Here is a 22045-nt window from a genome sequence, read left to right as displayed (position 1 = left end):
GACGGACAGACAGACAGACATGACATCTTTCGTTTCTGCTTTTGCCATTTGGGTACGGAACCCTAAAAATACCGGACGGATTTTTCTACGGTTATCACCAACATATATGATTCCTGAGAAAGGTTTCGGTTTATAATTTATTATGGTTTTCCCTGAGCGAAGCCGGGCAGGGCCGCTAGTAATGTATATATCTGTTATTCGGCTAATGTCTGCTCTGCTTGCACTGCATTGACATGACTGAATGTCGCTCGCTCACTTTGTCATATTATGTCACATGGATTTAGTAAGTACTTCGTACGTAGTATCTACTAATTCCATGGTTACAACACAACGTCCGTCCGTCAATAGTCGGTTAGGTACCTACCTAGGTGCGATAGATATCTACATTTGGTTGAGGACAGCGTTGTCATATGGATTTCCCCCAAATTTGGGGATATTTTCAGCCCTCAGGGGGAATTTTGGGGGTATGAATCCTTTGAGGGGTTATGCGGGGGGAATACAATGGAAATGGGGGATTAATCGGGGTTTTTGAAAAATAATAATAAAAAAGAAAATTATGACTGAACCCAATTTACATAGGAACTAACACACCATACAACACTCTCACGACAGTGTACACTAAACAGCACATCAACCTACCTAAATTCATTGCATACTTGTCGCTATTACCGCGCCATGCCACAGAGTTTAATGCAGGGTAACTGGTCGATTGTAATATGTCAGCAGAGTGACGCCGAAATTGTCGATCAGTCGATTTGTTTCGTTTGGCCGGACATACAGGTTTTTACTACCAACTGCTGCACGCCATTACCGTTTTAATGTGCTAAATTATAAATTAAATTCTACTTCTTAATAAATATAATTTTCAAACAAGTTTTTTCTTAAAATACCGAATTTTTGATGGGATTCCGGGTAGGATTTGGGGAGAATTCATAATTGTTATCTGGCAACACTGACTGCGTACCTTATGTCCTCGATTCCTGTGCTAGCTAAATATCTATCTATACCTAGGTAGGTATACCACGTACTTGATTGATTAGGTTACCTTGCTATGTGTATCTCCATGGTGTATCTATCATTGTGATAAGCGAGCGAACATCAGTAAGTTGATTATTGTAAATTTTGTGCAGCTTATTATAATAACTAGTGAAGTTTCCTCGCGCGACGCAACGCTAGGCGCGGCCCGTCATTTCGTGAGTGAAGGGAAGGTGAAGACGCCATTTTGTGTAGAGATCGCAAGGTATTTTACCAAATAAGTTTACTGTTCATACTTTCTAAAATTATTAGCATTTGGAATAATGTCTGAAAATAATTCAAAAGAACCCCCTTTACAAACTATGACCGGGTTACCTCCGAACCACAATCCTTGGATGTATGGCTTATATCATCAACAATACAATAATTATAATTACCACGGTGGAACGTATCCGCCTTATTACAATCAATATATGAATCATATGAGCAACAATGGAGGATTTCCTAACAATAATACTCATCAATTTCAACACAATATGGACACTAAAAATGAATTTGGTCACACCCAATTTTCAAAACCGCCTCCACCAGCTCCTTTGTTAGGCATGTCTCCATTGGACACTAGTCGTCCTTTCTTCAATCAGCCTCCTATCAGGTTCAATCTCAATGCCAATAAAAAACCTGCTCCAATTCCTCAAAATGAAAATCCCCTGATGACCAATAATGGTATTTCTAAAAAGAAAAGAAAGAAGGGAAATAAGTCATTTGAGGAGGTTCAGAATACTAGTGTTAGTGATTCATTACCTCCGTTGCCAGATCACCCCCCACCTTTACCACCATGCCCTCCTCCTGATCTTCCTAAGCCACCTCCACCTCTTGATGTCCCTCTCCCTCCACCATTGGCTACAGAGGATATTCCTGAGCCTGCAGAAGAACCCATTTGTGACCTGAACAAAGAGAAAGAATCTGATGAGGCTGTTAGTGATGAATCGTCAAATATTTTGAAATCATCAACATTAAGCCAGTCATCAGCAGGAACTTGGCCAGAGAGTTTAGAGAGGTATATAAAGAGGTGTTATGAAAAATGCAAAACTGGGTTTGATCGTGACCAAATTGATATATGTTTAAAGGGTCGTATTACAGCTGCAGCAAATAAAGATGAAATATGGACTAGAAATTGGGATAACGAGCCAATCCCCAGTGTACACAGTGAACGGAATAATTTATCAGTTAAAACTGTGAGAGGATCACTGTCTTTATACCAGAAGTTTGAGAATGAGCAAGCAAAATCAAAAAACAACTTATCTACAAGAAGTTTTAGTAGCCACAGAAGTCCACCACAGAGAAGACGGCGACAACATTCAAGGAGTAAATCCAGAAGTCCTCCTAGGAAGAGATTGAGGTATTGGTTAATTTTATATCTCAGTTGTTAGTTCCTCTATGAGACAGGCTTCATGCAACAAGAGTAAGATTATGAAGGCTTTAATTTATGAGGTCAGAAATAAAAGCCTTCAAAATCTTCATCCATATCCATATTTCTTTTTATAACATTACTCCATACTAATGTTATAAAAAGAAAAGATTTAAACTTTTGTTTGTAATGAATAAACTCAAAAATGACTGGAATCATTTTGATGAAATTTCACACAGAGATGGACAATCCTTTCAGGAGTAACATCTATTTTATTATCTAAGCAAGGATTCTTGAAAATAGGGCTTTGATTGCATGCTCTTCTGTACTTTTGTGAGTACCCAACTATATTACAGTAACATTTTACATTTGTAATTTTTTTTTATTAAAAGAGATTTTTCTCTCTTTAAATTTTGTGTGTTTCCAGCTGTATGGCCATGGTTCATTGATAATTATTGTAAAAAAATACATTTCAGTGCATCATCAGCCTCTAGTGATGAAGTAGACGAAAAGAAGACTTTTAAAGGTAAAGGACGCCAAAAAGTTAAAGATAGATTACTACTTGATCAAAAGAAACCAGAAAAGTACAAGAATTCGAAGAAAAAACAAGTATACAACCAATTTGTTGTTGAGGATGTTCAAGGCAATGCTGAAAAATTACAAAAAAGGGCAGAAAGATTTGGAAATTCAGGAAATATGGTACCCACCATAGCTAGTTCTATTCAGCCAAATAAGAGGCCTGAGCCAAATCCTAAGAAACTAATTATTCAAGATACTGAAGGAGAATATGAATTGAACAACATGCATATAGTGGGCACATGTTTAGATATTGAAAAATCATTTCTGAGGTTAACAAAGGCACCAGAAGCTTGTGAAGTAAGACCTGTGCCTGTTTTAAGAAATTCCCTTAGAAATGTTAAGGAGAGATGGATAGATAGACAGGATTACAGATATGCATGTGATCAGTTAAAATCAATAAGACAAGACTTAACAGTAAGTAATATTTTATGTATATAAGTGAGACTAAATAGGTACTTCAAGTTATTAATATAATATTTTATATTCATTAAGATATGACTAACATTTTTAAAAATATACTTTTATGCATTTTAGGTACAAGGTATAAGAGACAGTTTTACTGTGGAAGTTTATGAGACCCATGCCCGCATTGCCTTAGAGAAAGGTGACCATGAAGAGTTCAATCAATGTCAAACACAGCTCAAGATGCTTTATGGTGAATTACCCGAAAGCAGAACAAATGCACCAGAATTCACCGCTTATAGAATATTATACTACATATTTACTAAAAACACATTAGGTTTGTAAATGTGTATTAATTAAATAAAGTACATTATTTGTATCATGATATAAGTGCAAAATACTACAAATTCGCTTTACTGTATTAATGTTTATGAACCCCAATTAATACCAATTTTTTTCTTTCAGATTTGACGACCATATTCCAGTTTTTATCAAAAGAAGACAGAGAAAATGAATGTATCAAACATGCTTTGCAAACAAGATGCGCCTGGGCTACAGGCAACCTTCACAAATTTTTCTTGTTATATAAAACTGCTCCACTAATGGCAGGCTACCTAATGGATTGGTTTGTGGAGAGGGAGCGGAAAGTGTATTTGAAATACATCATAAAGTCGTATGTCTTTTTAGTTATTACTTGTAGGTTATAGCTGTAATGGTTCCATTTTTTAAGCCAGATGAAAAAATAAGTGAATGAAAGTAGTAAAAAGCTGCATGTTTTTATTTTATGCTTCATTGTCTGTTTGATATAGAATGTGTACATGTTTTAAAAACTTTAGTTTTAGTAACTTGTCACTGGTGGTGGTGTCCAAGTATTACCCGTCCATGTAGTTCCATCTATATTTCGTATTAGCTGTGCTCCGCTCCGGTGCTTCGCTCTCGTGGAAATTTCGGGATAATAACTACCCTATGTGTTATTCCAGGTTATCTACCCGTGTATCAAATTTCATAACAATCGGTACAGTAGAGTTTACGTGAAAGAGTAACAAACATACACCCTCAGAAATTTTCGTATTCATAATATTAGTAGGATTATAGTAACTTAAAGCAAGTTATAATCGAAAATTAATGTTCATAATACAATTTTTACCTTTTTCCCTTTACGCCAATAAAGCCACGAATACACTAGAGACATTTGAAGTGCAACATATTGTTGTTTCCTTTCATTAATGAGATCAGTGATGTGTAATTTTACTTGAGTCAATGGTAATAAGTGCGAAAGATCGAATTGTTTCGCGTCAAATATTCCCGAGTGTATTCGTGGGTCAATGAATTTCAGTACGATTTAATACGCATATTACTCAAGTCTAGTGTAGCGTTGAATGATTACTAATATGTTTTGGTGCTTCACTGCTAGGGAAGAAAAACTACCCTGTATTTGTTTTTGAGACAGACCATATCAGTTTCTTTTGTCAACTTTCGAAATTACGAAGAGTTGTAGTGAATTGTAATATACAAAAAGATTAAGAAAAGAAGATTTTAATACTAAAATTATGAGAAGTTGACATAACAAGCTGACACAGATTTTCTTTTACTGACAAATACTTGAAGGGTTAGAAATAAAATTTCCTCATTATGACAAGTACACGACTGATGCTTGATTATGCCCTACATTCGCTCTGTTAGCCACACGCCTTGATTTGCAACAGAAATGGACCACTCACCCATATCTCGTGCACGTTAGGTGTGTGTGAATGAGACAAAATGACAATACGCGATACTGATAAGGACTGTTCAAACTGACGCGAATCTCGTGCTGGATGTAAAATCGTGTGATTCGCACGTTCGCTTAGACTCTTAAAACTGACGCGAATACCTCGCGTCATTGTTTTTGGTTTCTCAAAAGAAAACCAGATCTCTTGATAGCGAAGTTGAATAGAAGTAGAATTTCACATTACATAAAGATAAAAAGATTTTATATAATATACTTTCGTATGCCAGAAAAATGCTGTACAAAAATTGTATCAAAATTGGAATTTCTTTTACTTTGTTCTAATTTGAATTTAGGCACTATCCGGCTACGAATTGCATAGGTTTCGCTGCATCGCGTGCGACTATTCGCCTCAGTTTGAACAGTCTGTAAATGACACAGTCAACCAGTTAATATAGCCGTTCAGTTAAACATCCAGCCAGTTCCTGCTATAAAAATAGTCTTATATTGTTGACCATAAAATAATAGTAGAACACAATGATTTCTCCTCTTTTCATCCGACTAGATTGAGGGAAAAACATTTACATAATGTGTATTTGGTAGATTAATTCATACCCTAAACCTATACCTAGGTCTAGCCGGTAAGATATAGTCTAAACGTAGGTCTAGTTAAAGATAAACCTGATACACCTAGGTGTAACCAACGAAGACCGGCTGACGTTAAATAACATAATGACAAAACTAGAAGTTTGATTCGTCGGCGATGTTCAAGGAAAGGGTGTTTAATGATATGGCTATTTTAACAATTACTTGGTTGCTATATCAACCCGAATCCAGTATCTAATCTCACTTTATTGCGTGCAATTCGCAAATCGATGTTATTTGACAAAATCAGCATTCAACATCTCGCATTTCATATCCTTCTTATTAAGATCATGGTATTTTCCATTCAGGCGGTTATTATTATTGCACGTATTTGCGTCAAATGTTCCGCATTACAGACAAACGCATGTGAAGTTGCCTCTTGCGGCGTTACTATCGGCTATTTTCGAGAGAATTTTGTATAGGTTGATCACATGTTGGTCTACTTCTACTGTTGGCGTTACCTCAATTTGCGAAATGCGCGACATAATGTCAGAATATGTTGTTTAATTTTATTATGGGTTACTCGTAAAATATGATAATGTTTTACAAATAACCCTATATGGATATAAATTGTTAGTGCTGACGTTAACCTACGTTACGTTATGTACGTGTACGTCAGTTTAACTCTTACCTATTTTCATATTATGTACTAATATTTTTTTTATGTGTGCAGCTACAGGCAGTCAATTCCTGTTGAGTTCATCATTCGGGAATTAGCGTTTGAAACCAACACCAAATGTGTTGAGTTCTTAAATCAATTCCCTCTAAGCTACACCGGCAGTGATCAATCTCAAATCGATTGCAAGGCCAGCACCCCGGCTGTAGCGAATATATAACATTTTCTGTTAGATAGCCGTCCTGTAATAGTAGCGTGTTGTTGCGTCGTGATGTAACAAGCAACCGCTGAAACGGATTTCTCACCCGTGTCATTTCATGACACATGTTCTCGCTTTAATTTCATCAGCTTTACTAGGATGAGGCAGCAATATAACATAACACATCACAAGTATTCAATAGAAGAAATGTGTTATTCGTCAGAAGAAAGTTATTCAATCAATCGACAGTGTCATTTCTTGACACATGTTATGACCTTATTTTCGCCAGCTTTAGTAGGACGAGGCGGCAGTACAGAAAATACATCGCAACTTCAGCTATCCAGTAGAAGAGATGGGGTATTCGCCGGAAAGAAGTTGTTCAATAACATAAAAGTGCTACACGCTTGGAAGTTTTAGTGTCGACACATGATCTATGAGCAGTGCTATTAAAGACTTACAGAAGGCTATTACACGTATTACGCTATTATACTAGTACACGTTATTAAATGGATTTTAGCATATTTTTTGTAAATATTGTAATTTTATTTCTTTAATTTACCACAATACATGCATGCAGGATTTCACGTTAAGTGTTAATAAATCATTCTGTTTTAAGTAGTTTATTTTATTTATGTACTACAACCTACTAACATTGTCTTTGAGATTCTGCGTGGTCTTAACATTTTGAATGGGCAAAAAACGTTGAATGAATGTTCGAAGCGCACCAATGTGTGCGTTGAACATTTTGCGCCTTATACCATAACTTATGCGAAACGTTCATCATTTATAAACCCTTCGTGTAGGCAAAATAGGCCAATAAAAAATTATATTTTAATTGGCTTAGGTGCAAAATGTCAAGTACCAAAATTAATTTTATCATCATCAATACATATAATAAAATAGTAGAAAAAAAAATCGTGCACATTGAATAAAACATAAAATTAAATTAGGCGATAGTCACGTCAACAGGTAACAATTTGAAAAAATAATGTCTGTACATGCTAATCTTCGGAACTACTAGACAGATTTGAATGAAACTTTGTTATATAGCTATTAAGCCTGGGCAACATATAGGGTGTGCGTTACTCCAGGTAGAAAATACCTATCTCCTACAGAAATATGATTCCTCTCTCCTACAGAATATGTGCCCAGCATAAAACATTTGGTGCCTGTCGTACTTTTTTTAAAAAGGAATAAATACTTCTGCTGGAGTAACGTTGTTCATTCTAGCAAGAAAATTTTAAACCTTTACCTGGATCTACACAGAATACACACCCACCAATATGGATTCAAATCAACTGTGTAGTTCTAAAACTTAAATACACCCAGAAAGACCAGGTTGAAAATATATAACAAATGATTTACAATACCACACGAGCTTAAAACTAATAATAGTTATTACAAACATTTGTAGTATCAGAGCAGATCTGTTGTATATATGTTTTTAAAAATGAGGGAGACAAACTTTCCCAGCAAACAATTCTGATATCACAGTTATCCAAAGTGAGAGAACAAATAAGATATATGAGATTCCAACTTGATGGCTATTGGGCAATTGGTATGGCTGACCACCAATTTCATCCACATGGAAACCCATTGGGAATATAACTGCAGCAAGACAGAAGACCACCACTGAAAAAACATGGTATTGTATTAGTATTTTAAATTACATATACGATTAAAAGATAAATTGTGAATAAAAAAAATAACTTAAATAACAAGTGAAATCACTTTTTGACATTTGTCTGGCTTTTCGTCAATGTGTTATGGACCCCAAAGTGAGTGTTACATTAGATATGCAAAACATGATAAAACTATACAAATAACATTTCATTTTGCTACTTACTTGCAGCAAATCCAACCCAACGGGCATAAGAAATAACATTTCTATCAAAATGACTAGATGCAAGCAAAATTACTGTTGTGGTGATGCATATACAACCAATAAATATGCAAATAAGAGCGAGTAGCCACTCAGGCTGTAAGTCTGGAGTGAAGCAAACTTGCGGTCTGTTATACAATGTAATACAAGACCACATTAGACCAAGACGTGTATCACCTAGAAAAAGTTTAAGTGTGAAAATAACATTTTCAAAAGTACTCTGCTAGTTTATTATTACACATCAAGGTGTAGTAGTAAAGACCATTAAAATATGAAAACTGATTTCAATAAAAGTAGGTTCTCACCTCCAACATCAGTAATTATCCAATCTGGCATGGCTAAGCTGACTATTGCAAAGACATCAGCTGCCATGAAAAGCGTCCCTGAAATAACTGTTAATTTGTCCATGGCAAAGAAGATTCAAAAGAAATATATGTACATACGTATTACCTAAGAATTAAATCAAAATGTAAATATTCTGTGTACTCAATAAAATGTTCTATTGAAAAAATAGTACCTAGGTAACTAATTATTTTGTTTACAAATTAAACTACATAGGATGTACACAGGTATAAAACACCATTGCAAAACACTGATACCTAAATAGGTTCGTCCTACAAAGTTCAATACCTAAACAATTAATAACCTAGGTAGGTACCTACATTAAATCCATGACAATAATATTAACGACTTACAATACTGACATTGACAGTTAGCGTTAGTGTTGGGAAAAACTATTGCATCGACGGTACTCGATAGGCGGGTTTGGTGCAAAACTATTGATAAATAGCAATACTATCGATAGTATCGAGCTGTTATGACGAGAAGACAATCGATAATATTGCTCTGTGATATTAGGTATGCTATCGATTGTAAATCTAGTACTGACTTACTCCGCATTTATCCCGCCCACAGACCATTTAACCTTAAGACCACGCTTAGATACATTTTAGTATGAAAACGCTATCGCTAAATTGTGGTTGGGTGCGGGGGAAGGTAGTTTAGCTCTCATTGGAGCGTTCAAAAATACTTCAAAATTGAAAAAGTTTTGACAACTTACTAGTGGTGGGCAACACAATGACTTCAATCGAGAATTTCTAAGGCCAGGCACACGTGTGAAAAAAAATTCTTGTCTCTAACAGAGTACGGGAGGTCTCGGGAAATATATATCTGTATGACTAACAATACAATATTACAACAGAAAAATAATATAAAGAAAAGACAATATATTATTTATTTGATCTTTATTACTATAATTCACTATAGTAAATATTGTTAAGATAAATGATATGACAATTTGTTTTGTTTAGATATTCTCAAAAAGGATTGACGTTAGATATCGGTCATAAAAATAGAATCGAATCTTCAAAATTTAAGGGTTTATTATTCATAAAAAAATATAGTCTACTTCGAGTTCAAATTATGTTTTGTCCCTATAGCACTTTACAATATTTTATATTGACAGAAAGAGACAAAACATATTTTAACTAATTTTATGCAGTAATTTTTGATGAATTATACTTTTTCATATTTAACCAAAGTTTCGTTTACGTTTCACTATAACTTAACAAGGCGTTACATATCCGCACACTTGCGCCATCATCATCGATTATCATCAGTTCATCGATCGATTATCATATCTTATGTGTCCGTACTACCTTACATGTGCCAAGGCAGAGCGAGATAATTATATGTTTGTTCTATATTGATTTAAGTGCGAAAGAAAGAGCTAGATATATTTTGTTCTTATATTATTTTTTCTAAAACAACATGGTTTGGAAAATTATCAAATTAAATTATAATAAAAAAATAATGACTTGTTGGTGAAAAGTGAATCCATCTTTTGCTAGTCCACGTTGAGCTACACTTTCCACACTATTTCACAGGACAATATGGCATCCTTGTTTTGATAGTTTTTATTTAGGAGCAAACTCGCACGGCCTTCGCTTTGATGCTCGCCGGCGGTATAACTTTCATTATAAATAGAAAGTACTCTGTGGGTATAACCAAAGAAAAGGGGCGTAGCCAGATCTTATGTAGTGTCACGACATAAGCATGGCGAATGGATATGCCGGTGATGCGCGGTCTTAAGGTTAAATGGTCTGTGATCCCGCCAGAGTACAGCACTGTATGTTAGTTACTCAAAAGCTTTGGTCCCTTTGCTATGTCGATTAAAACATTTATTTTAGAGTACTTTAATAACCCTTTCATTATGTAAGCCTTCGTTTGTGAAAATATACAACAATGAAGCATATTCGGGTGCTGAAATATTGGAAAAAATCGTTTTCAATAAGATAAAAACTTCGAAAACTACGGGATACACCTCTCGTTGTAAAATTTTCGAGCCAGTAAACGGTCGAAAAAAAGCTCGAAACACTTCACACGTGAAGACTTATTAAAATACGGACTTCATACAGGTAAGATCTTCAGTGAAAATCAAGTTTATATCAGTTTATGACCACAGTTGACCAATAATGTATAATGTAAATATAATATACAACTAACGTAAAATAGTGTTATTATTATATTTTCATGATAATCCACTAAATCCTTCCTTTTCCCTTTAAACTCTCACCACGATTGCGTAGAAGGTATTTTTGTTCGTAAATCTGCAATAATATTGAAAATTGGCGCTTTTTGTTTCCATTGGAAATGTTTGTACCTTAGCCATCTGCGCCGAGCTTTGCGTAAAATGCCCTATAGGTTTATTTTTTTGTTTTGGCTTCATTGTCGACACTTAACGTCATTGACAAATTGACAATTAACTGTCACTCTGTTAGTTCAGTTCAGTGCGAGATCCGCGCCGCAGAAACAAAGTAATCTATATAGATATCTATAATATTATAGATAATTATAATCAGTAATAATTAAAAACATCACTGTTATACTGCATCCGTAATAAGCCATCCATGCTACAATATGGATATCATTGAATCTATCAAACGAGACAAAGCTTACCTTAAATGTAAACTAATAGTCAAAACTTGGGAGAAAGAATTCAAAACGAATCACGCACGTACACCATCCAAATTAGACATAAAAGAGGCTCCATTAAAAATCAAGTATGCTTATAAGAAATATTTCCAACTTAAAAGTGCAGCACTTGAGAGTTCGTTGTGTATTGATGACTTTGAAGATGTTACACTTGCTTCCCCGGAACCAGTACGCCACTTTGAAAGTCTCTCCTGTGAATCATCAAGTTCTCAAACTGATCAAATACTGCCGGCCTTACCCAGTGGACAAGAGATACAAAAATTATTGTTAAATGTTGAAAAACCACAAACATCTACTAAAGTTTCCAGTCCCTTTAGTGAAAATTTATCAAAAAAATTATTTCAACATAGAAAATTTTCTTTAAGAAATCCCCGGAAAACATTGTCCAAATCACAATGTATTTTGGAAAATACAAATAGTGAGTATGAAAAAGAGAACTCTTTTCATTCCAATTCTAATAACGTATCACCGATCACAGAAACCAGTTTGAATGTAGCAACCTTAGGTCAAGAATCTCATGATAAATGTATCAGCCAAGTCTCTAATATTATCAGTAGTATTCCAAAAGTAAGAAAAGTTAATCAAGGGTGGCTGGAAAGAATAACAGGCTCACCAATTACAGAGACAAAATACCTCACTGAGCCAGCTGAAAAATTTGGTTTAAGTAATGTCAATGTACCAGTAATGGAAACCTTTAGCATAAATATTAGTGATAAAGGGCCAGAACTAAATGAGAAAAATTATGATTATGTAGAAAATAGTGAATCTGAAGAAGATGAAAACATAGCATTGAATAAATTAAAACCTGCTTTGAAAAAGAGGAAAATCAGTAATAATATGAGTACTAATATGACTAATGCAAGTATTATATTACACACTGAAAATGAAAATATTACAAACCCAAATGAAATCGACAATGGTTATTTGAAACAGGCAACTAAAGAAAATACTATGAAAGATACCAAAAAAAGAAAATTAAAATCTTCACAAAATATTTTAAATGATAATGAATTGCAACCACCAGATATTACAGAATTTTTACCTTTTGGAAAAGAAGATCAAGTGGCACCTAGACATAGGAACATTTCAAAAATTCTTGAAGAATTAGATTCTTCTGTTAAAACACAGAAGGCAAAAGAGACAAATGGTAAGGAAGTTCATAAATTGGAGTCCAAAATAAAAAATGGAACTTTAAATGATAATTTTGTTAAAATCAATATTGAAAAAAAAGTTTTTGTACGTGGCAAGAAAAGCATTAATTTTACAAAATATAAAAAACAACAATGGAAAGACAAAAAGGCTTTGCATGCTGGAATGGAATTTCCAGAATCGGGTAAAATTGCTTGCTTTAAATGTGGAGGTTGTGGTCATATGGCAAGATATTGTACTGCACATAAAGGAGATTCACTTTTGCCATTAGAAAGTTATAGTGACAATACATTACCATCTTTGAAGGATATGCAAAATATAGCCAAGGAAAATAAAAATTTTACGCTGTCAGAGCAACTAAGTGAGTCTTTGCATGAACCAAGTAAAATTCCTGAATCTATTTTGAAAATGTTAGAAGAAAGTCATAACAGTAGTGAACATGTAAAACCTATTTATTCTGATTATCCTCAAGAGACTCCAACTGAACTATATGAGGCACTTTTAAAATTTGGACATGATAAATTTCGACCAGGACAGGAGGAAGCTATCAAGAGAATTTTATGTGGTTTGTCCACTTTATTGATACTCTCAACCGGAGGTGGTAAATCTTTGTGTTATCAACTTCCTGCATATATTTATAGTAAATATCACAAGTGTATTACTTTGGTAATTTCACCACTGGTTTCTCTGATGGAAGATCAAGTGCTAAGTATGCCAGAATTTTTGAAGGCTGGATGTCTACATACTAATCAACCACCAACCCAAAGACGGAAAATCATTCAATGTTTAAAAGATGGTGAAATAAATATCCTGCTGGTATCTCCAGAAGCATTAATATCAGGTGATTCATCTAATGGTTTCACTGGATTGTTTAAAACATTGCCACAAATCGCATTTGCATGTATAGATGAAGCTCATTGTGTTTCACAATGGAGCCATAATTTCAGACCAAGTTATTTAATGATTTCTCGGGTACTACAAGAAAAACTGAATGTCAAATGCATTCTAGGCCTAACAGCCACAGCAAGTCAACCAACCATAAAAAGTGTTATTCGCCATATTAATGTACCAGATGGTTTATCTGGTGTTATAACAAGTCCCACTCTGCCCGAAAATTTAATACTGTCTGTGTCTTTGGAAAAGGATAAAGATAAAGCTTTAATATCTTTTCTTACATCAGAAAGAATTAATTTATTCAATTCCATTATAGTTTATTGTATAAGAAGAGATGAATGTGAGAGAGTTGCAGCTGTTCTTAGATCTTGTCTCCAGGAGCCTCACAAAATTAATATGGAAAAACAGATTAAGAAACGGAAAAGAATGTCTTATATAGCTGAAGCTTATCATGCTGGTATGTCTGCAGCACAGAGAAAAAAAATACAAAAACACTTTATGGAAGGAACATTAAGAATAATTGTGGCGACTGTAGCTTTTGGTATGGGTATAAATAAATCTAACATTAGATGTATCATACACTACAATATGCCAAGCAGCTTTGAATCATATGTTCAAGAAGTTGGTCGAGCTGGTCGCGATGGTCAAAATGCTTACTGTCACGTTTTTTTGAATTGCAGTGACAATGATAAAAATGAGCTTCTTAAACACATACATGCCAATACTATTGATAGACCCACTATAAGAAAATTGATACAGAAAATATTTGTTCCATGTGACTGTCAAAATCAAGAAGCTTCCACCAGTAGAAAATGGTGCAAAGGGCATGAAGTAGGTATACCAATAGATTCAACTGTTGAAGAATTAGATCTTCCAGCAGAGAATATAGCCACGTTATTATGCTATATTGAGCTACATCCAAAACAATACATTAAAGTTCTAAATAATGCTTATACTATGTGTAAAATTGCTTCATACGGTGGTCCAGTGAAGATTTTAGAAGCAGCTAAAACTAGCAGCCCCCTTGCAATGGCGTATTTATTGGAAAGTAAAAAAGACCCAGAAATCATGAAGAAAAGTTACGTAGAATTCAATGTGATTGAAGTAGCTGCCGCAATTGGTTGGGAAAGCGGTATGACAAAATACCATTTGAAGAATTTAGAATGGGTAGTAGAAGGTGGATTATCGAAACGATCTCTTTTGAAAGTAGAATTCAGTACTCTTGGATTACGAATAAAGGCTCCTGGAGATTTAAATCCAGTGGAGTTAGACGCCATCTTAGATGATTTGCATAAACTAGTGGTATCTCAAGAGAGATCAATGTTGTATCAACTAGAAGAAATAAATGCAGCTTTAAGTACTCTAGGAAATTATTCCTTGGATAGCGTAGATCTTTCAGACGAACTTTTGCTACAAAAGTCAAATGCTCTCAAAATTATAATAAAGAACTATTTTCAGAGAGACGATATTTTACCTTCGAACGTAAAATTGCAAGAACGCCCTCTAGATATAGACCGTATCGCGTCTGATGTCAGGGCTTTAATAACTTCTTATAAAGATTGCAGCTTTACTGGTCGTAGCATAGCTAGAATATTTCAAGGCATATCTTCACCGAACTACCCAGCCATTGTTTGGGGTAGATGTAGATTTTGGAGATCACATATTCAAGAAGATTTCTATGGAATCCTTAGAATAGCAACTCAAGAACTAATTCAAATGAAAATGATTTAAATGTTATTATTGTATCAATGAATTTGTAAGAGTAAGAATCGAGAATCATTTTGATAAATAAATTTCTTTGACATAATGTATTAATTTTAGTAAATACCAACTAACTTTTGCCCCCACGAAGGTGCCAAAAAAATAATCGACATAGTTCAGTTATTTTTAGGTTTAGTCTCGTAACGTTCAAGTTGCAAAATCGTTACAAAAAGTTCAAATCTCATAAGACCCGAGTCGCAATACTTTGCAAGTTGCAAAATATCTACAGCCCAAAACGTTCAAGTTGCAAAAAAGTCAAGTCTCAGAACATCTGTCTCATAATATTCATTTTTAAGGTTCCGTACCTCAAAAGGTAAAATAGGAATCCTTATATCAAAATAGGATCACTTCATTGTCCCTCTGTCTGTCCGTCTGTCAAGGCCTCCTTTTTCTCAGGAACGGGTAAAGGTATCAAGTTGAAATTTATACCAAACACCCAGGTTAATTTTACCATAAACTAAAATCATAATTAACTCTCTATTGTGACGTTTTTCCCACATGGAAATATTTTTTTGAGAATGTGGATACGATATCCTATCTACCATTTTCGGCTTTATATACCATTGACCAAACACCTTGTATATGAGTCAGATTGGTATACAAACTTATATGACACGAGTAGGATACGAACCTGAAACCTTTCGATCCACACCTTATTAAGATCACGGTTTCTGAAAATAACAAACAAACAGTAAATCAATATCAATACGTACTTACCTATAATAAAACAGTATAAAAAAATCCTGTACATTCAATGTATTTACAAACAAAATTAGGCGATATACCTAGTCATAGCAGTGAAAGAATTTGAAGAAAAAAACTGTATGTCTGTTTGTACACGCTAATCTTCGGAACTACTGGACGGATTTGAATGAAACTTTTTTGTTATATAGCTATTAAGCCTGGGCAAAATACAGGGTATAAATTATTTTGAAAACTGGAACACCTGATGGAGAACATTGATGATACAGCTAAACTATAGGAAATATGGAATTACGCCTTAACAAAAGTTGTTCAGCATGATGAGCATTTTCTGTTGAAATATAAAAATCGAAGATCTGGTACACCTGATGTAGACTCATGATGATGCAGCTAAACTATAGGAAATATAGAAATGAAGGCTTAACTAAAGTCGTTTAGCCTGATATCCATTTTCTGTTGAGTTATAAAAATCAAAGATCTGGAATATCTGAAGAGTCATAATGGTCGAGCTAAACTATACGAAATATAGTTTTTCAGTCTGACGAGAATCTTCTGTCAGACAAAGCGTAACGATACTTATACATATAGGTACTGTCACTCTTTGTCTGTACAATTAAATTACTGTAATAATATTGACTCCTTACCAAAAAATTTCGGCCACGCGAACGAAGTCGCGGGCATCAGCTAGTTAAAAATAAATATAGACTATATAATAATGACAACATTTAATAGTTTGTCGTTTTGAATACAAAAAATAACACAAAGAAGTAGGTATTCCTTATGACTTTCAAAAAGAAGTAGGTATATCCAATCGATATACAGGGTTACTGATATTATAAGCGCAAAACTTCCTAAAGACTAGGTACTTGGGTACATCAAACAAAACAAGCAACTTTTATTCTACGATTATTTGTTGTATCGTTTTCCTTAATATTCAGTAATAAAACACGGATTTAACCAATACACACAATGCCTTTATTGTCGTCCTCCATCGATTCCTATTCGATCTCTAAACGTCATTACATGACAGATAAACTGTTTGGATACACAACTCAACAGTTGAACATGTTCGGATACACACAACTCTACAATCCCTTTCTTTCTTCAAAAGAACTTAAATTATAAAATCAAAATGGTAAGTCTAACTTATCCTTAAACATAAACAGCTTTCAGCTACAAAAGTTATATTATGATTAAAACGGAATATGTACTCTAACTAAATATTATGAAGTTTTACATTTCTTGTTTTGACCTTAACATGAGAACTTATCACAAATTTAGGTAATAAAATTAACTTGGACAATGATATGTATATCATTGGCATACAAAATCAACTTGCAAAATAAATACTTTTGCAATGTGTATTCTGCTCCGCCTTGGCATCATTAAGTACAAACATCATATTGTAGATAACACATCTAGACCTACGGCTAAGAACACTACACATTATAATATCAATTCAATGAGTCTACAATAAGACTCAACAGAAAGTCATTATATTTAGGTGGTAGTCGCTTTTCCCTATGAGGTCTGTTGCTATGAGTCAAGTGAGTCAGGTCTCCTTCCTCTTTTGTCGCATCTGGTTCATTACCTCTTACTTCTTCCAAGTCTTTGTTTCCGTTCCTAATCTCTTCCTTTTCCTTTACAAATTTTTCACCATCTCTGTACTTAATAGGCTTAAAATGTAGAGAGTTTCTTTTTATAACTTTTCCATTCGGAGATTGCACTGTAACAGAATTACCTGATTTCCATACAACTGTATGTTCTACTGGGGAAAATGGAGTGCTTAATTTGTCTTCCTTTCTCTGTTTCATCAGCACTTTGTCTCCAGGATGCAGCTCTACCTTTCCTGCATGTCTTTTTCTGTCTGCATATTCTTTTTGTACATATTTCTTGTATCTGTCATTGTCCCTTATTTGCTCGTCATTTAAATTAAATTCTACCTTCATCTCTGGAAGCTTTGTTTTTATTTTGCGCCCTCTAAACACATCCCCTGGAGGTAAGCCCGTAGTCGAATGTGGAGAAGTTCTGTAAGCTGACAAATATACTTGTAATTCCTTTTTCCAATCCAACTTCTTTGCCTGCGCTATTCTCAGTCTTCTCAGGATGTTTCTGTTCTGCCTCTCGACCTCACCATTGGCCTGTGGCCAAAGCGGCGTTGTGTGCCTGAGTCTTACTCCATTTGATACTAGAAATTCCTTGAAACGTTCATCTCTAAATGCTGGGCCATTGTCACACACAATTTCATCCATTAGTCCTTCTCTACAAATTATTTCTTCTAAGGTCTTAATTGTTGTTTCTGCTGTTTGATTCTTCAGTATCTCAACCTCAAAATATCTGCTGTAATAGTCCACAACAACAAGTAAGTAGTGACCTGATGGTAGCGGTCCCATATAGTCAATTCCAACCAATTCCCATACCTTACTTGGCAGCTTAGTCGAAGTAATGGGTTCAGGATGTGTGTCTTGCCTGACCAGTCTGCACCCGTCACATGTGTCAACCCAGTATTCTACGTCCTTATCCATTCCTTTCCACCATACTTTTAATCTTAACTTTGCTTTCATGGAATTCGTTCCAATGTGTCCTTCATGTCCAAGATCCAAAATCCTTTCCTTTAAGCATGTTGGAATTACAATCCTTGTACCTCTTAATATGATGTTATCTATGACACATAGCTCAGTCTTAATCAATTCATACTTCCGGAACTCCTTTGGCCATATATCTTTCTCAATAGCTTTTTTCAAATCACATAATTCCTCATCCTTCATAGTGGCTTCCTGTACTTCTTCTAAAGTAACCGCTTTCATAGATGACTCTACTAAGGCCAATAATGACCGATCTTCACAATCTTCTGTATTTTTAGTTAATGGATTAGATGTATCTAACAATCTGGATATTGGATCTGCAATATTGTTTTTTCCTGGCTTATAAATAACTTTAAATGTAAATGGTTGTAATCTTAAGACCCATCGTTGAATTCTTGCAGAAGGCTTCGAATTCGGAGAGTATATTATTTCTAATGGCTTATGGTCTGATATGATATTGAATTGCTTCCCTATTAGGTACATGTACAAGGTCTCACATGCCCACACAATGGCTAATGCCTCTTTTTCTGTTTGTGAGTAGCGCTGCTCTGTTGGTGTCAATGCTTTACTTATGTATTTGATAATAATAGGTTGCTCTTCGCCTTTTACGATTTGTTTCTGAATTAATACTGCCGCTATTCCTACCGGGCTTGCATCTGTAACAAGAGTTGTTTCAGAGTCTCTATTGTAAAAACCTAATGCAGGCGCTGACGCTATTAATGTTTTTAGCTTTTGGAATGCTTCCTGATGTTCTGCTATCCACTTGAACTCCGTGTCCTTCTTGGTGAGCTTTCTCAATGGTGCAGCGATTGTACTAAAATCCGGAATAAACCGAGCCGAAAAATTTGCTAGTCCCAGAAAGCTTCTGACTTCTGCCGTATTCTGTGGAGCTCTGAACTCTTGTACCACCTGCTGATTAGTTGTTGTTGGTCTTACACCTGCAGCTGAAATGTGATGTCCAAGAAACACAATTTCAGACTCACCAAATCTGCACTTCCTCTCATTGAGTGTTAAACCATTTGCATTCAATCTGTCCAGCACCTCACGCAGCCTGGCATCATGTTCTTCTCTAGTGCGTCCTCCAATTCGAATATCATCCTGGCTATTTGCGACTCCCTCAATGCCTTGTAGCAGGTGAGCAATCACTCGTTGAAACATCTCGGATGCACATCGTACACCAAAGAATAAACGTTTGTACCTAAAAAGCCCTAAACTAGAACTAAAGACAGTGATGTTTCTAGAATCCTCATCCAGCTCCAGTTGATGATACCCAGATTTTAAATCAAGTGTTGAGAAGAACTTGCAGCCATTGAGATCTGCTAATAGCTCTTCAAATGTAGGGAGAGGGACGCGTTCCCTCATTACAGCTTCATTTGCCTTCCTCATGTCTATTACCAGTCGGTATTGGTCTTTTTCTTTCTTCTTTACAATGTGAGAAGGAGATACACATGGAGTGGGTCCTGTCACAGGTTCCACAATGTCATTTTCAATAAGCTCTGTAATTAGTCCTTTTTCTATGTGTCTCAAGTTAAAAGGTTGTCGTCTAACAGGTTGAGCAATCAATTTAACAGTTCGGTCAATAGGAATAGTCAGTTTAAAGTTTTTCAGTTTACCTATACCATCAAACAATTTTGGATATTCTTTCATTATAGCATTTTTAGAATCAATTGGATTAATAGAGTAAATTTTGGGTAATTCAACAGAAATTGGACCTACTCTCAACAAACCCAAATCGATTGATGTTTGTTTACTTAACAGGGAAGGTCCACAACCTTTGAATACCAATATATTTGCATTTACTTTGCGTTTTGAGTCTGGTGAGTATAACAAAGTTGAAAATATACCTACTTGCTTAATTTCTTCTCCTCCATAAGCAAAGTACCTATCGTTATTCTTGTCTTTTAATTCACAAGAAAATCCAGAGTTTGTTAATCTTTTAAATGTGTGCTTGTCAATGATATTTATAGATGCACCTGAATCAATAATAAAATCACACATATACCTTTCCCCTACTTTTATTTTACACTTATTGTCCATACTGTTAATGGTAAACACAGAATTTACTTGCACCTGCTTACTGTCCTCGCAGTCACTGTTATCACTTTCATTTGTTGATTCCGAGTCCGAATCATGAGAAACTACATACTTCACATATCTTTTCTTCTTCTTCTTAACTTCTTTCTTCCTTTCTGAACTCTTGGTCTTGCAACACTTTGCAAAATGACCCTTAATTCCACATTTGTCACATTGTTCCGCAGCTGCCGGGCACTTACTATCTTTTGCTATATGACCCCTGCGTCCGCATCTATAGCAGCTGATGAAGCTCTGGCCTTGGTGAACCTTATTTACACTTGTCTCCTCCTGTTTCACCTTCTCTTCTTTTTCCTCACTAGAAAACATTAAATTATCCAATTCAAACAGTCTAGCCAACTCTAATGCCCTTGTTAGAGTTAAATCTTTTCCTTTCTTTAGAAATTTTCGTTTTAGATCTTTGTTAACACACTTTTCTATGAGTTGGTCTCTTACTACCTCATCTGTGTTGGAGAACTCACAGTATTTTGCTTGCTTTCTCAGCCTTAAAACAAACTCATTAACATTTTCTTTTTCGTTCATAGATATATTTCTGAATTTCTGCCTTTCATAGGCCGTGTTAACTTCCGGCTGGAAGTAGTTCGTAAGCCTGTATTTACATTTCTCAAACTCGTTACTGCCTTCGGCATTTTGCTCTTCAATAGTCTCATATATTTCTTGTACCTCAGGCCCCGCCTGGTGTAAAAGTCTGCTTATTTTCTGTTTGTCATTTAGCCCTACCTGGCCACCGACGTAATATTCGAAGTTTCTGAGCCACACTTTCCATCTTTCGCCTGTATTTGCCTCTCCAAATGGGCAAAAAATTGGGCCCGCCGACCCCAATGAATACTCCATGATTGAACAAATTTACGTATTTTCCACCTGAAATACGTGACTCCGCATAATCTTTGCGCGATTTCGTTAATCCTCGTCGCCAGAATTGTATCGTTTTCCTTAATATTCAGTAATAAAACACGGATTTAACCAATACACACAATGCCTTTATTGTCGTCCTCCATCGATTCCTATTCGATCTCTAAACGTCATTACATGACAGATAAACTGTTTGGATACACAACTCAACAGTTGAACATGTTCGGATACACACAACTCTACATTTGTGATTCGTAGTTTTTTCTTTCATATAAAAAAATACGATCTACTTTGCGATTCTACACATCTTAACTCTATGTAATAGCCAAGCAACACGACAGGTACGGTAGCGTCATGTAGTGGAATCGAACACCTGGAAGGTTATGCATTAGATACCAGTAACCCTGTATATAAAACTCTTCCGTTACTGAGACTGACTGACTGAAACGTAGAGCCGAAACTACAGGGCTCAGGAAGTTGTTTGACATGTAGATTCCATGGGGAGTGTAGGTGAGCACTAAGAACTTTTGGAAATTCCACCCCGAAGGGGGTGAAAAACTTTTATATGAAAGTTCTACACCGTTGTTAGTGACTTAAAAA

The 22045-nt window shown here is 35.2% G+C and overlaps 4 protein-coding genes across 4 annotated transcripts; 2 read left to right on the top strand and 2 right to left on the bottom strand.

Annotated features, from left to right (window-relative positions):
- The first annotated feature begins 980 nt into the window (after positions 1-980).
- On the top strand, positions 981-7150 carry LOC128672834 (uncharacterized protein). The gene is made up of 5 exons (XM_053750266.1): positions 981-2377; positions 2863-3379; positions 3500-3704; positions 3833-4040; positions 6394-7150. The coding sequence occupies exons 1-5, from the start codon at positions 1299-1301 to the stop codon at positions 6554-6556; spliced, it is 2172 nt and encodes a 723-aa protein (XP_053606241.1). The 5' UTR covers positions 981-1298; the 3' UTR covers positions 6557-7150.
- LOC128672837 (uncharacterized protein) lies at positions 7140-9101 on the bottom strand. Its single transcript, XM_053750280.2, has 3 exons — positions 8723-9101; positions 8382-8594; positions 7140-8167 (listed from the first exon to the last, which is right to left on the bottom strand). The coding sequence occupies exons 1-3, from the start codon at positions 8823-8825 to the stop codon at positions 7980-7982; spliced, it is 504 nt and encodes a 167-aa protein (XP_053606255.1). The 5' UTR covers positions 8826-9101; the 3' UTR covers positions 7140-7979.
- Positions 9102-11191: 2090 nt separating this feature from the next.
- Positions 11192-15261, top strand: RecQ4 (RecQ4 helicase). The gene has a single exon (XM_053750262.2). The coding sequence runs from the start codon at positions 11337-11339 to the stop codon at positions 15183-15185; it is 3849 nt and encodes a 1282-aa protein (XP_053606237.1). The 5' UTR covers positions 11192-11336; the 3' UTR covers positions 15186-15261.
- A 1608-nt stretch (positions 15262-16869) lies between these two features.
- On the bottom strand, positions 16870-21690 carry LOC128672830 (uncharacterized protein K02A2.6-like). The gene has a single exon (XM_053750261.2). It carries the CDS (start codon positions 21425-21427, stop codon positions 17372-17374), a length of 4056 nt encoding a protein of 1351 aa, XP_053606236.1. The 5' UTR covers positions 21428-21690; the 3' UTR covers positions 16870-17371.
- Positions 21691-22045: the final 355 nt, after the last annotated feature.

The sequence above is a fragment of the Plodia interpunctella genome, chromosome 10, assembly GCF_027563975.2.
Source record: "Plodia interpunctella isolate USDA-ARS_2022_Savannah chromosome 10, ilPloInte3.2, whole genome shotgun sequence".
In the NCBI taxonomy this organism is placed as follows: domain Eukaryota; kingdom Metazoa; phylum Arthropoda; class Insecta; order Lepidoptera; family Pyralidae; genus Plodia; species Plodia interpunctella.
The sequence above is the reverse complement of the archived record's forward strand: the minus strand, read 5'-3'. Positions and strand labels throughout refer to the sequence as shown.

Excerpts from the sequence above, each read along its gene's own strand:
- LOC128672837 (XM_053750280.2), bottom strand. The coding sequence starts at position 8,825 with ATGGACAAATTAACAGTTATTTCAGGGACGCTTTTCATGGCAGCTGAT. Across the intron at positions 8,595-8,722 it reads GATAATTACTGATGTTGGAG|GTGATACACGTCTTGGTCTA; the intron begins GTGAGAACCTAC and ends AACTTTTTCTAG. Across the intron at positions 8,168-8,381 it reads TTGGGTTGGATTTGCTGCAA|TGGTGGTCTTCTGTCTTGCT; the intron begins GTAAGTAGCAAA and ends ATGTTTTTTCAG.
- LOC128672834 (XM_053750266.1), top strand. The coding sequence starts at position 1,299 with ATGTCTGAAAATAATTCAAAAGAACCCCCTTTACAAACTATGACCGGG. Across the intron at positions 3,380-3,499 it reads CAATAAGACAAGACTTAACA|GTACAAGGTATAAGAGACAG; the intron begins GTAAGTAATATT and ends TATGCATTTTAG. Across the intron at positions 4,041-6,393 it reads TTGAAATACATCATAAAGTC|CTACAGGCAGTCAATTCCTG; the intron begins GTATGTCTTTTT and ends TTATGTGTGCAG.
- RecQ4 (XM_053750262.2), top strand. The coding sequence starts at position 11,337 with ATGGATATCATTGAATCTATCAAACGAGACAAAGCTTACCTTAAATGT.
- LOC128672830 (XM_053750261.2), bottom strand. The coding sequence starts at position 21,427 with ATGGAGTATTCATTGGGGTCGGCGGGCCCAATTTTTTGCCCATTTGGA.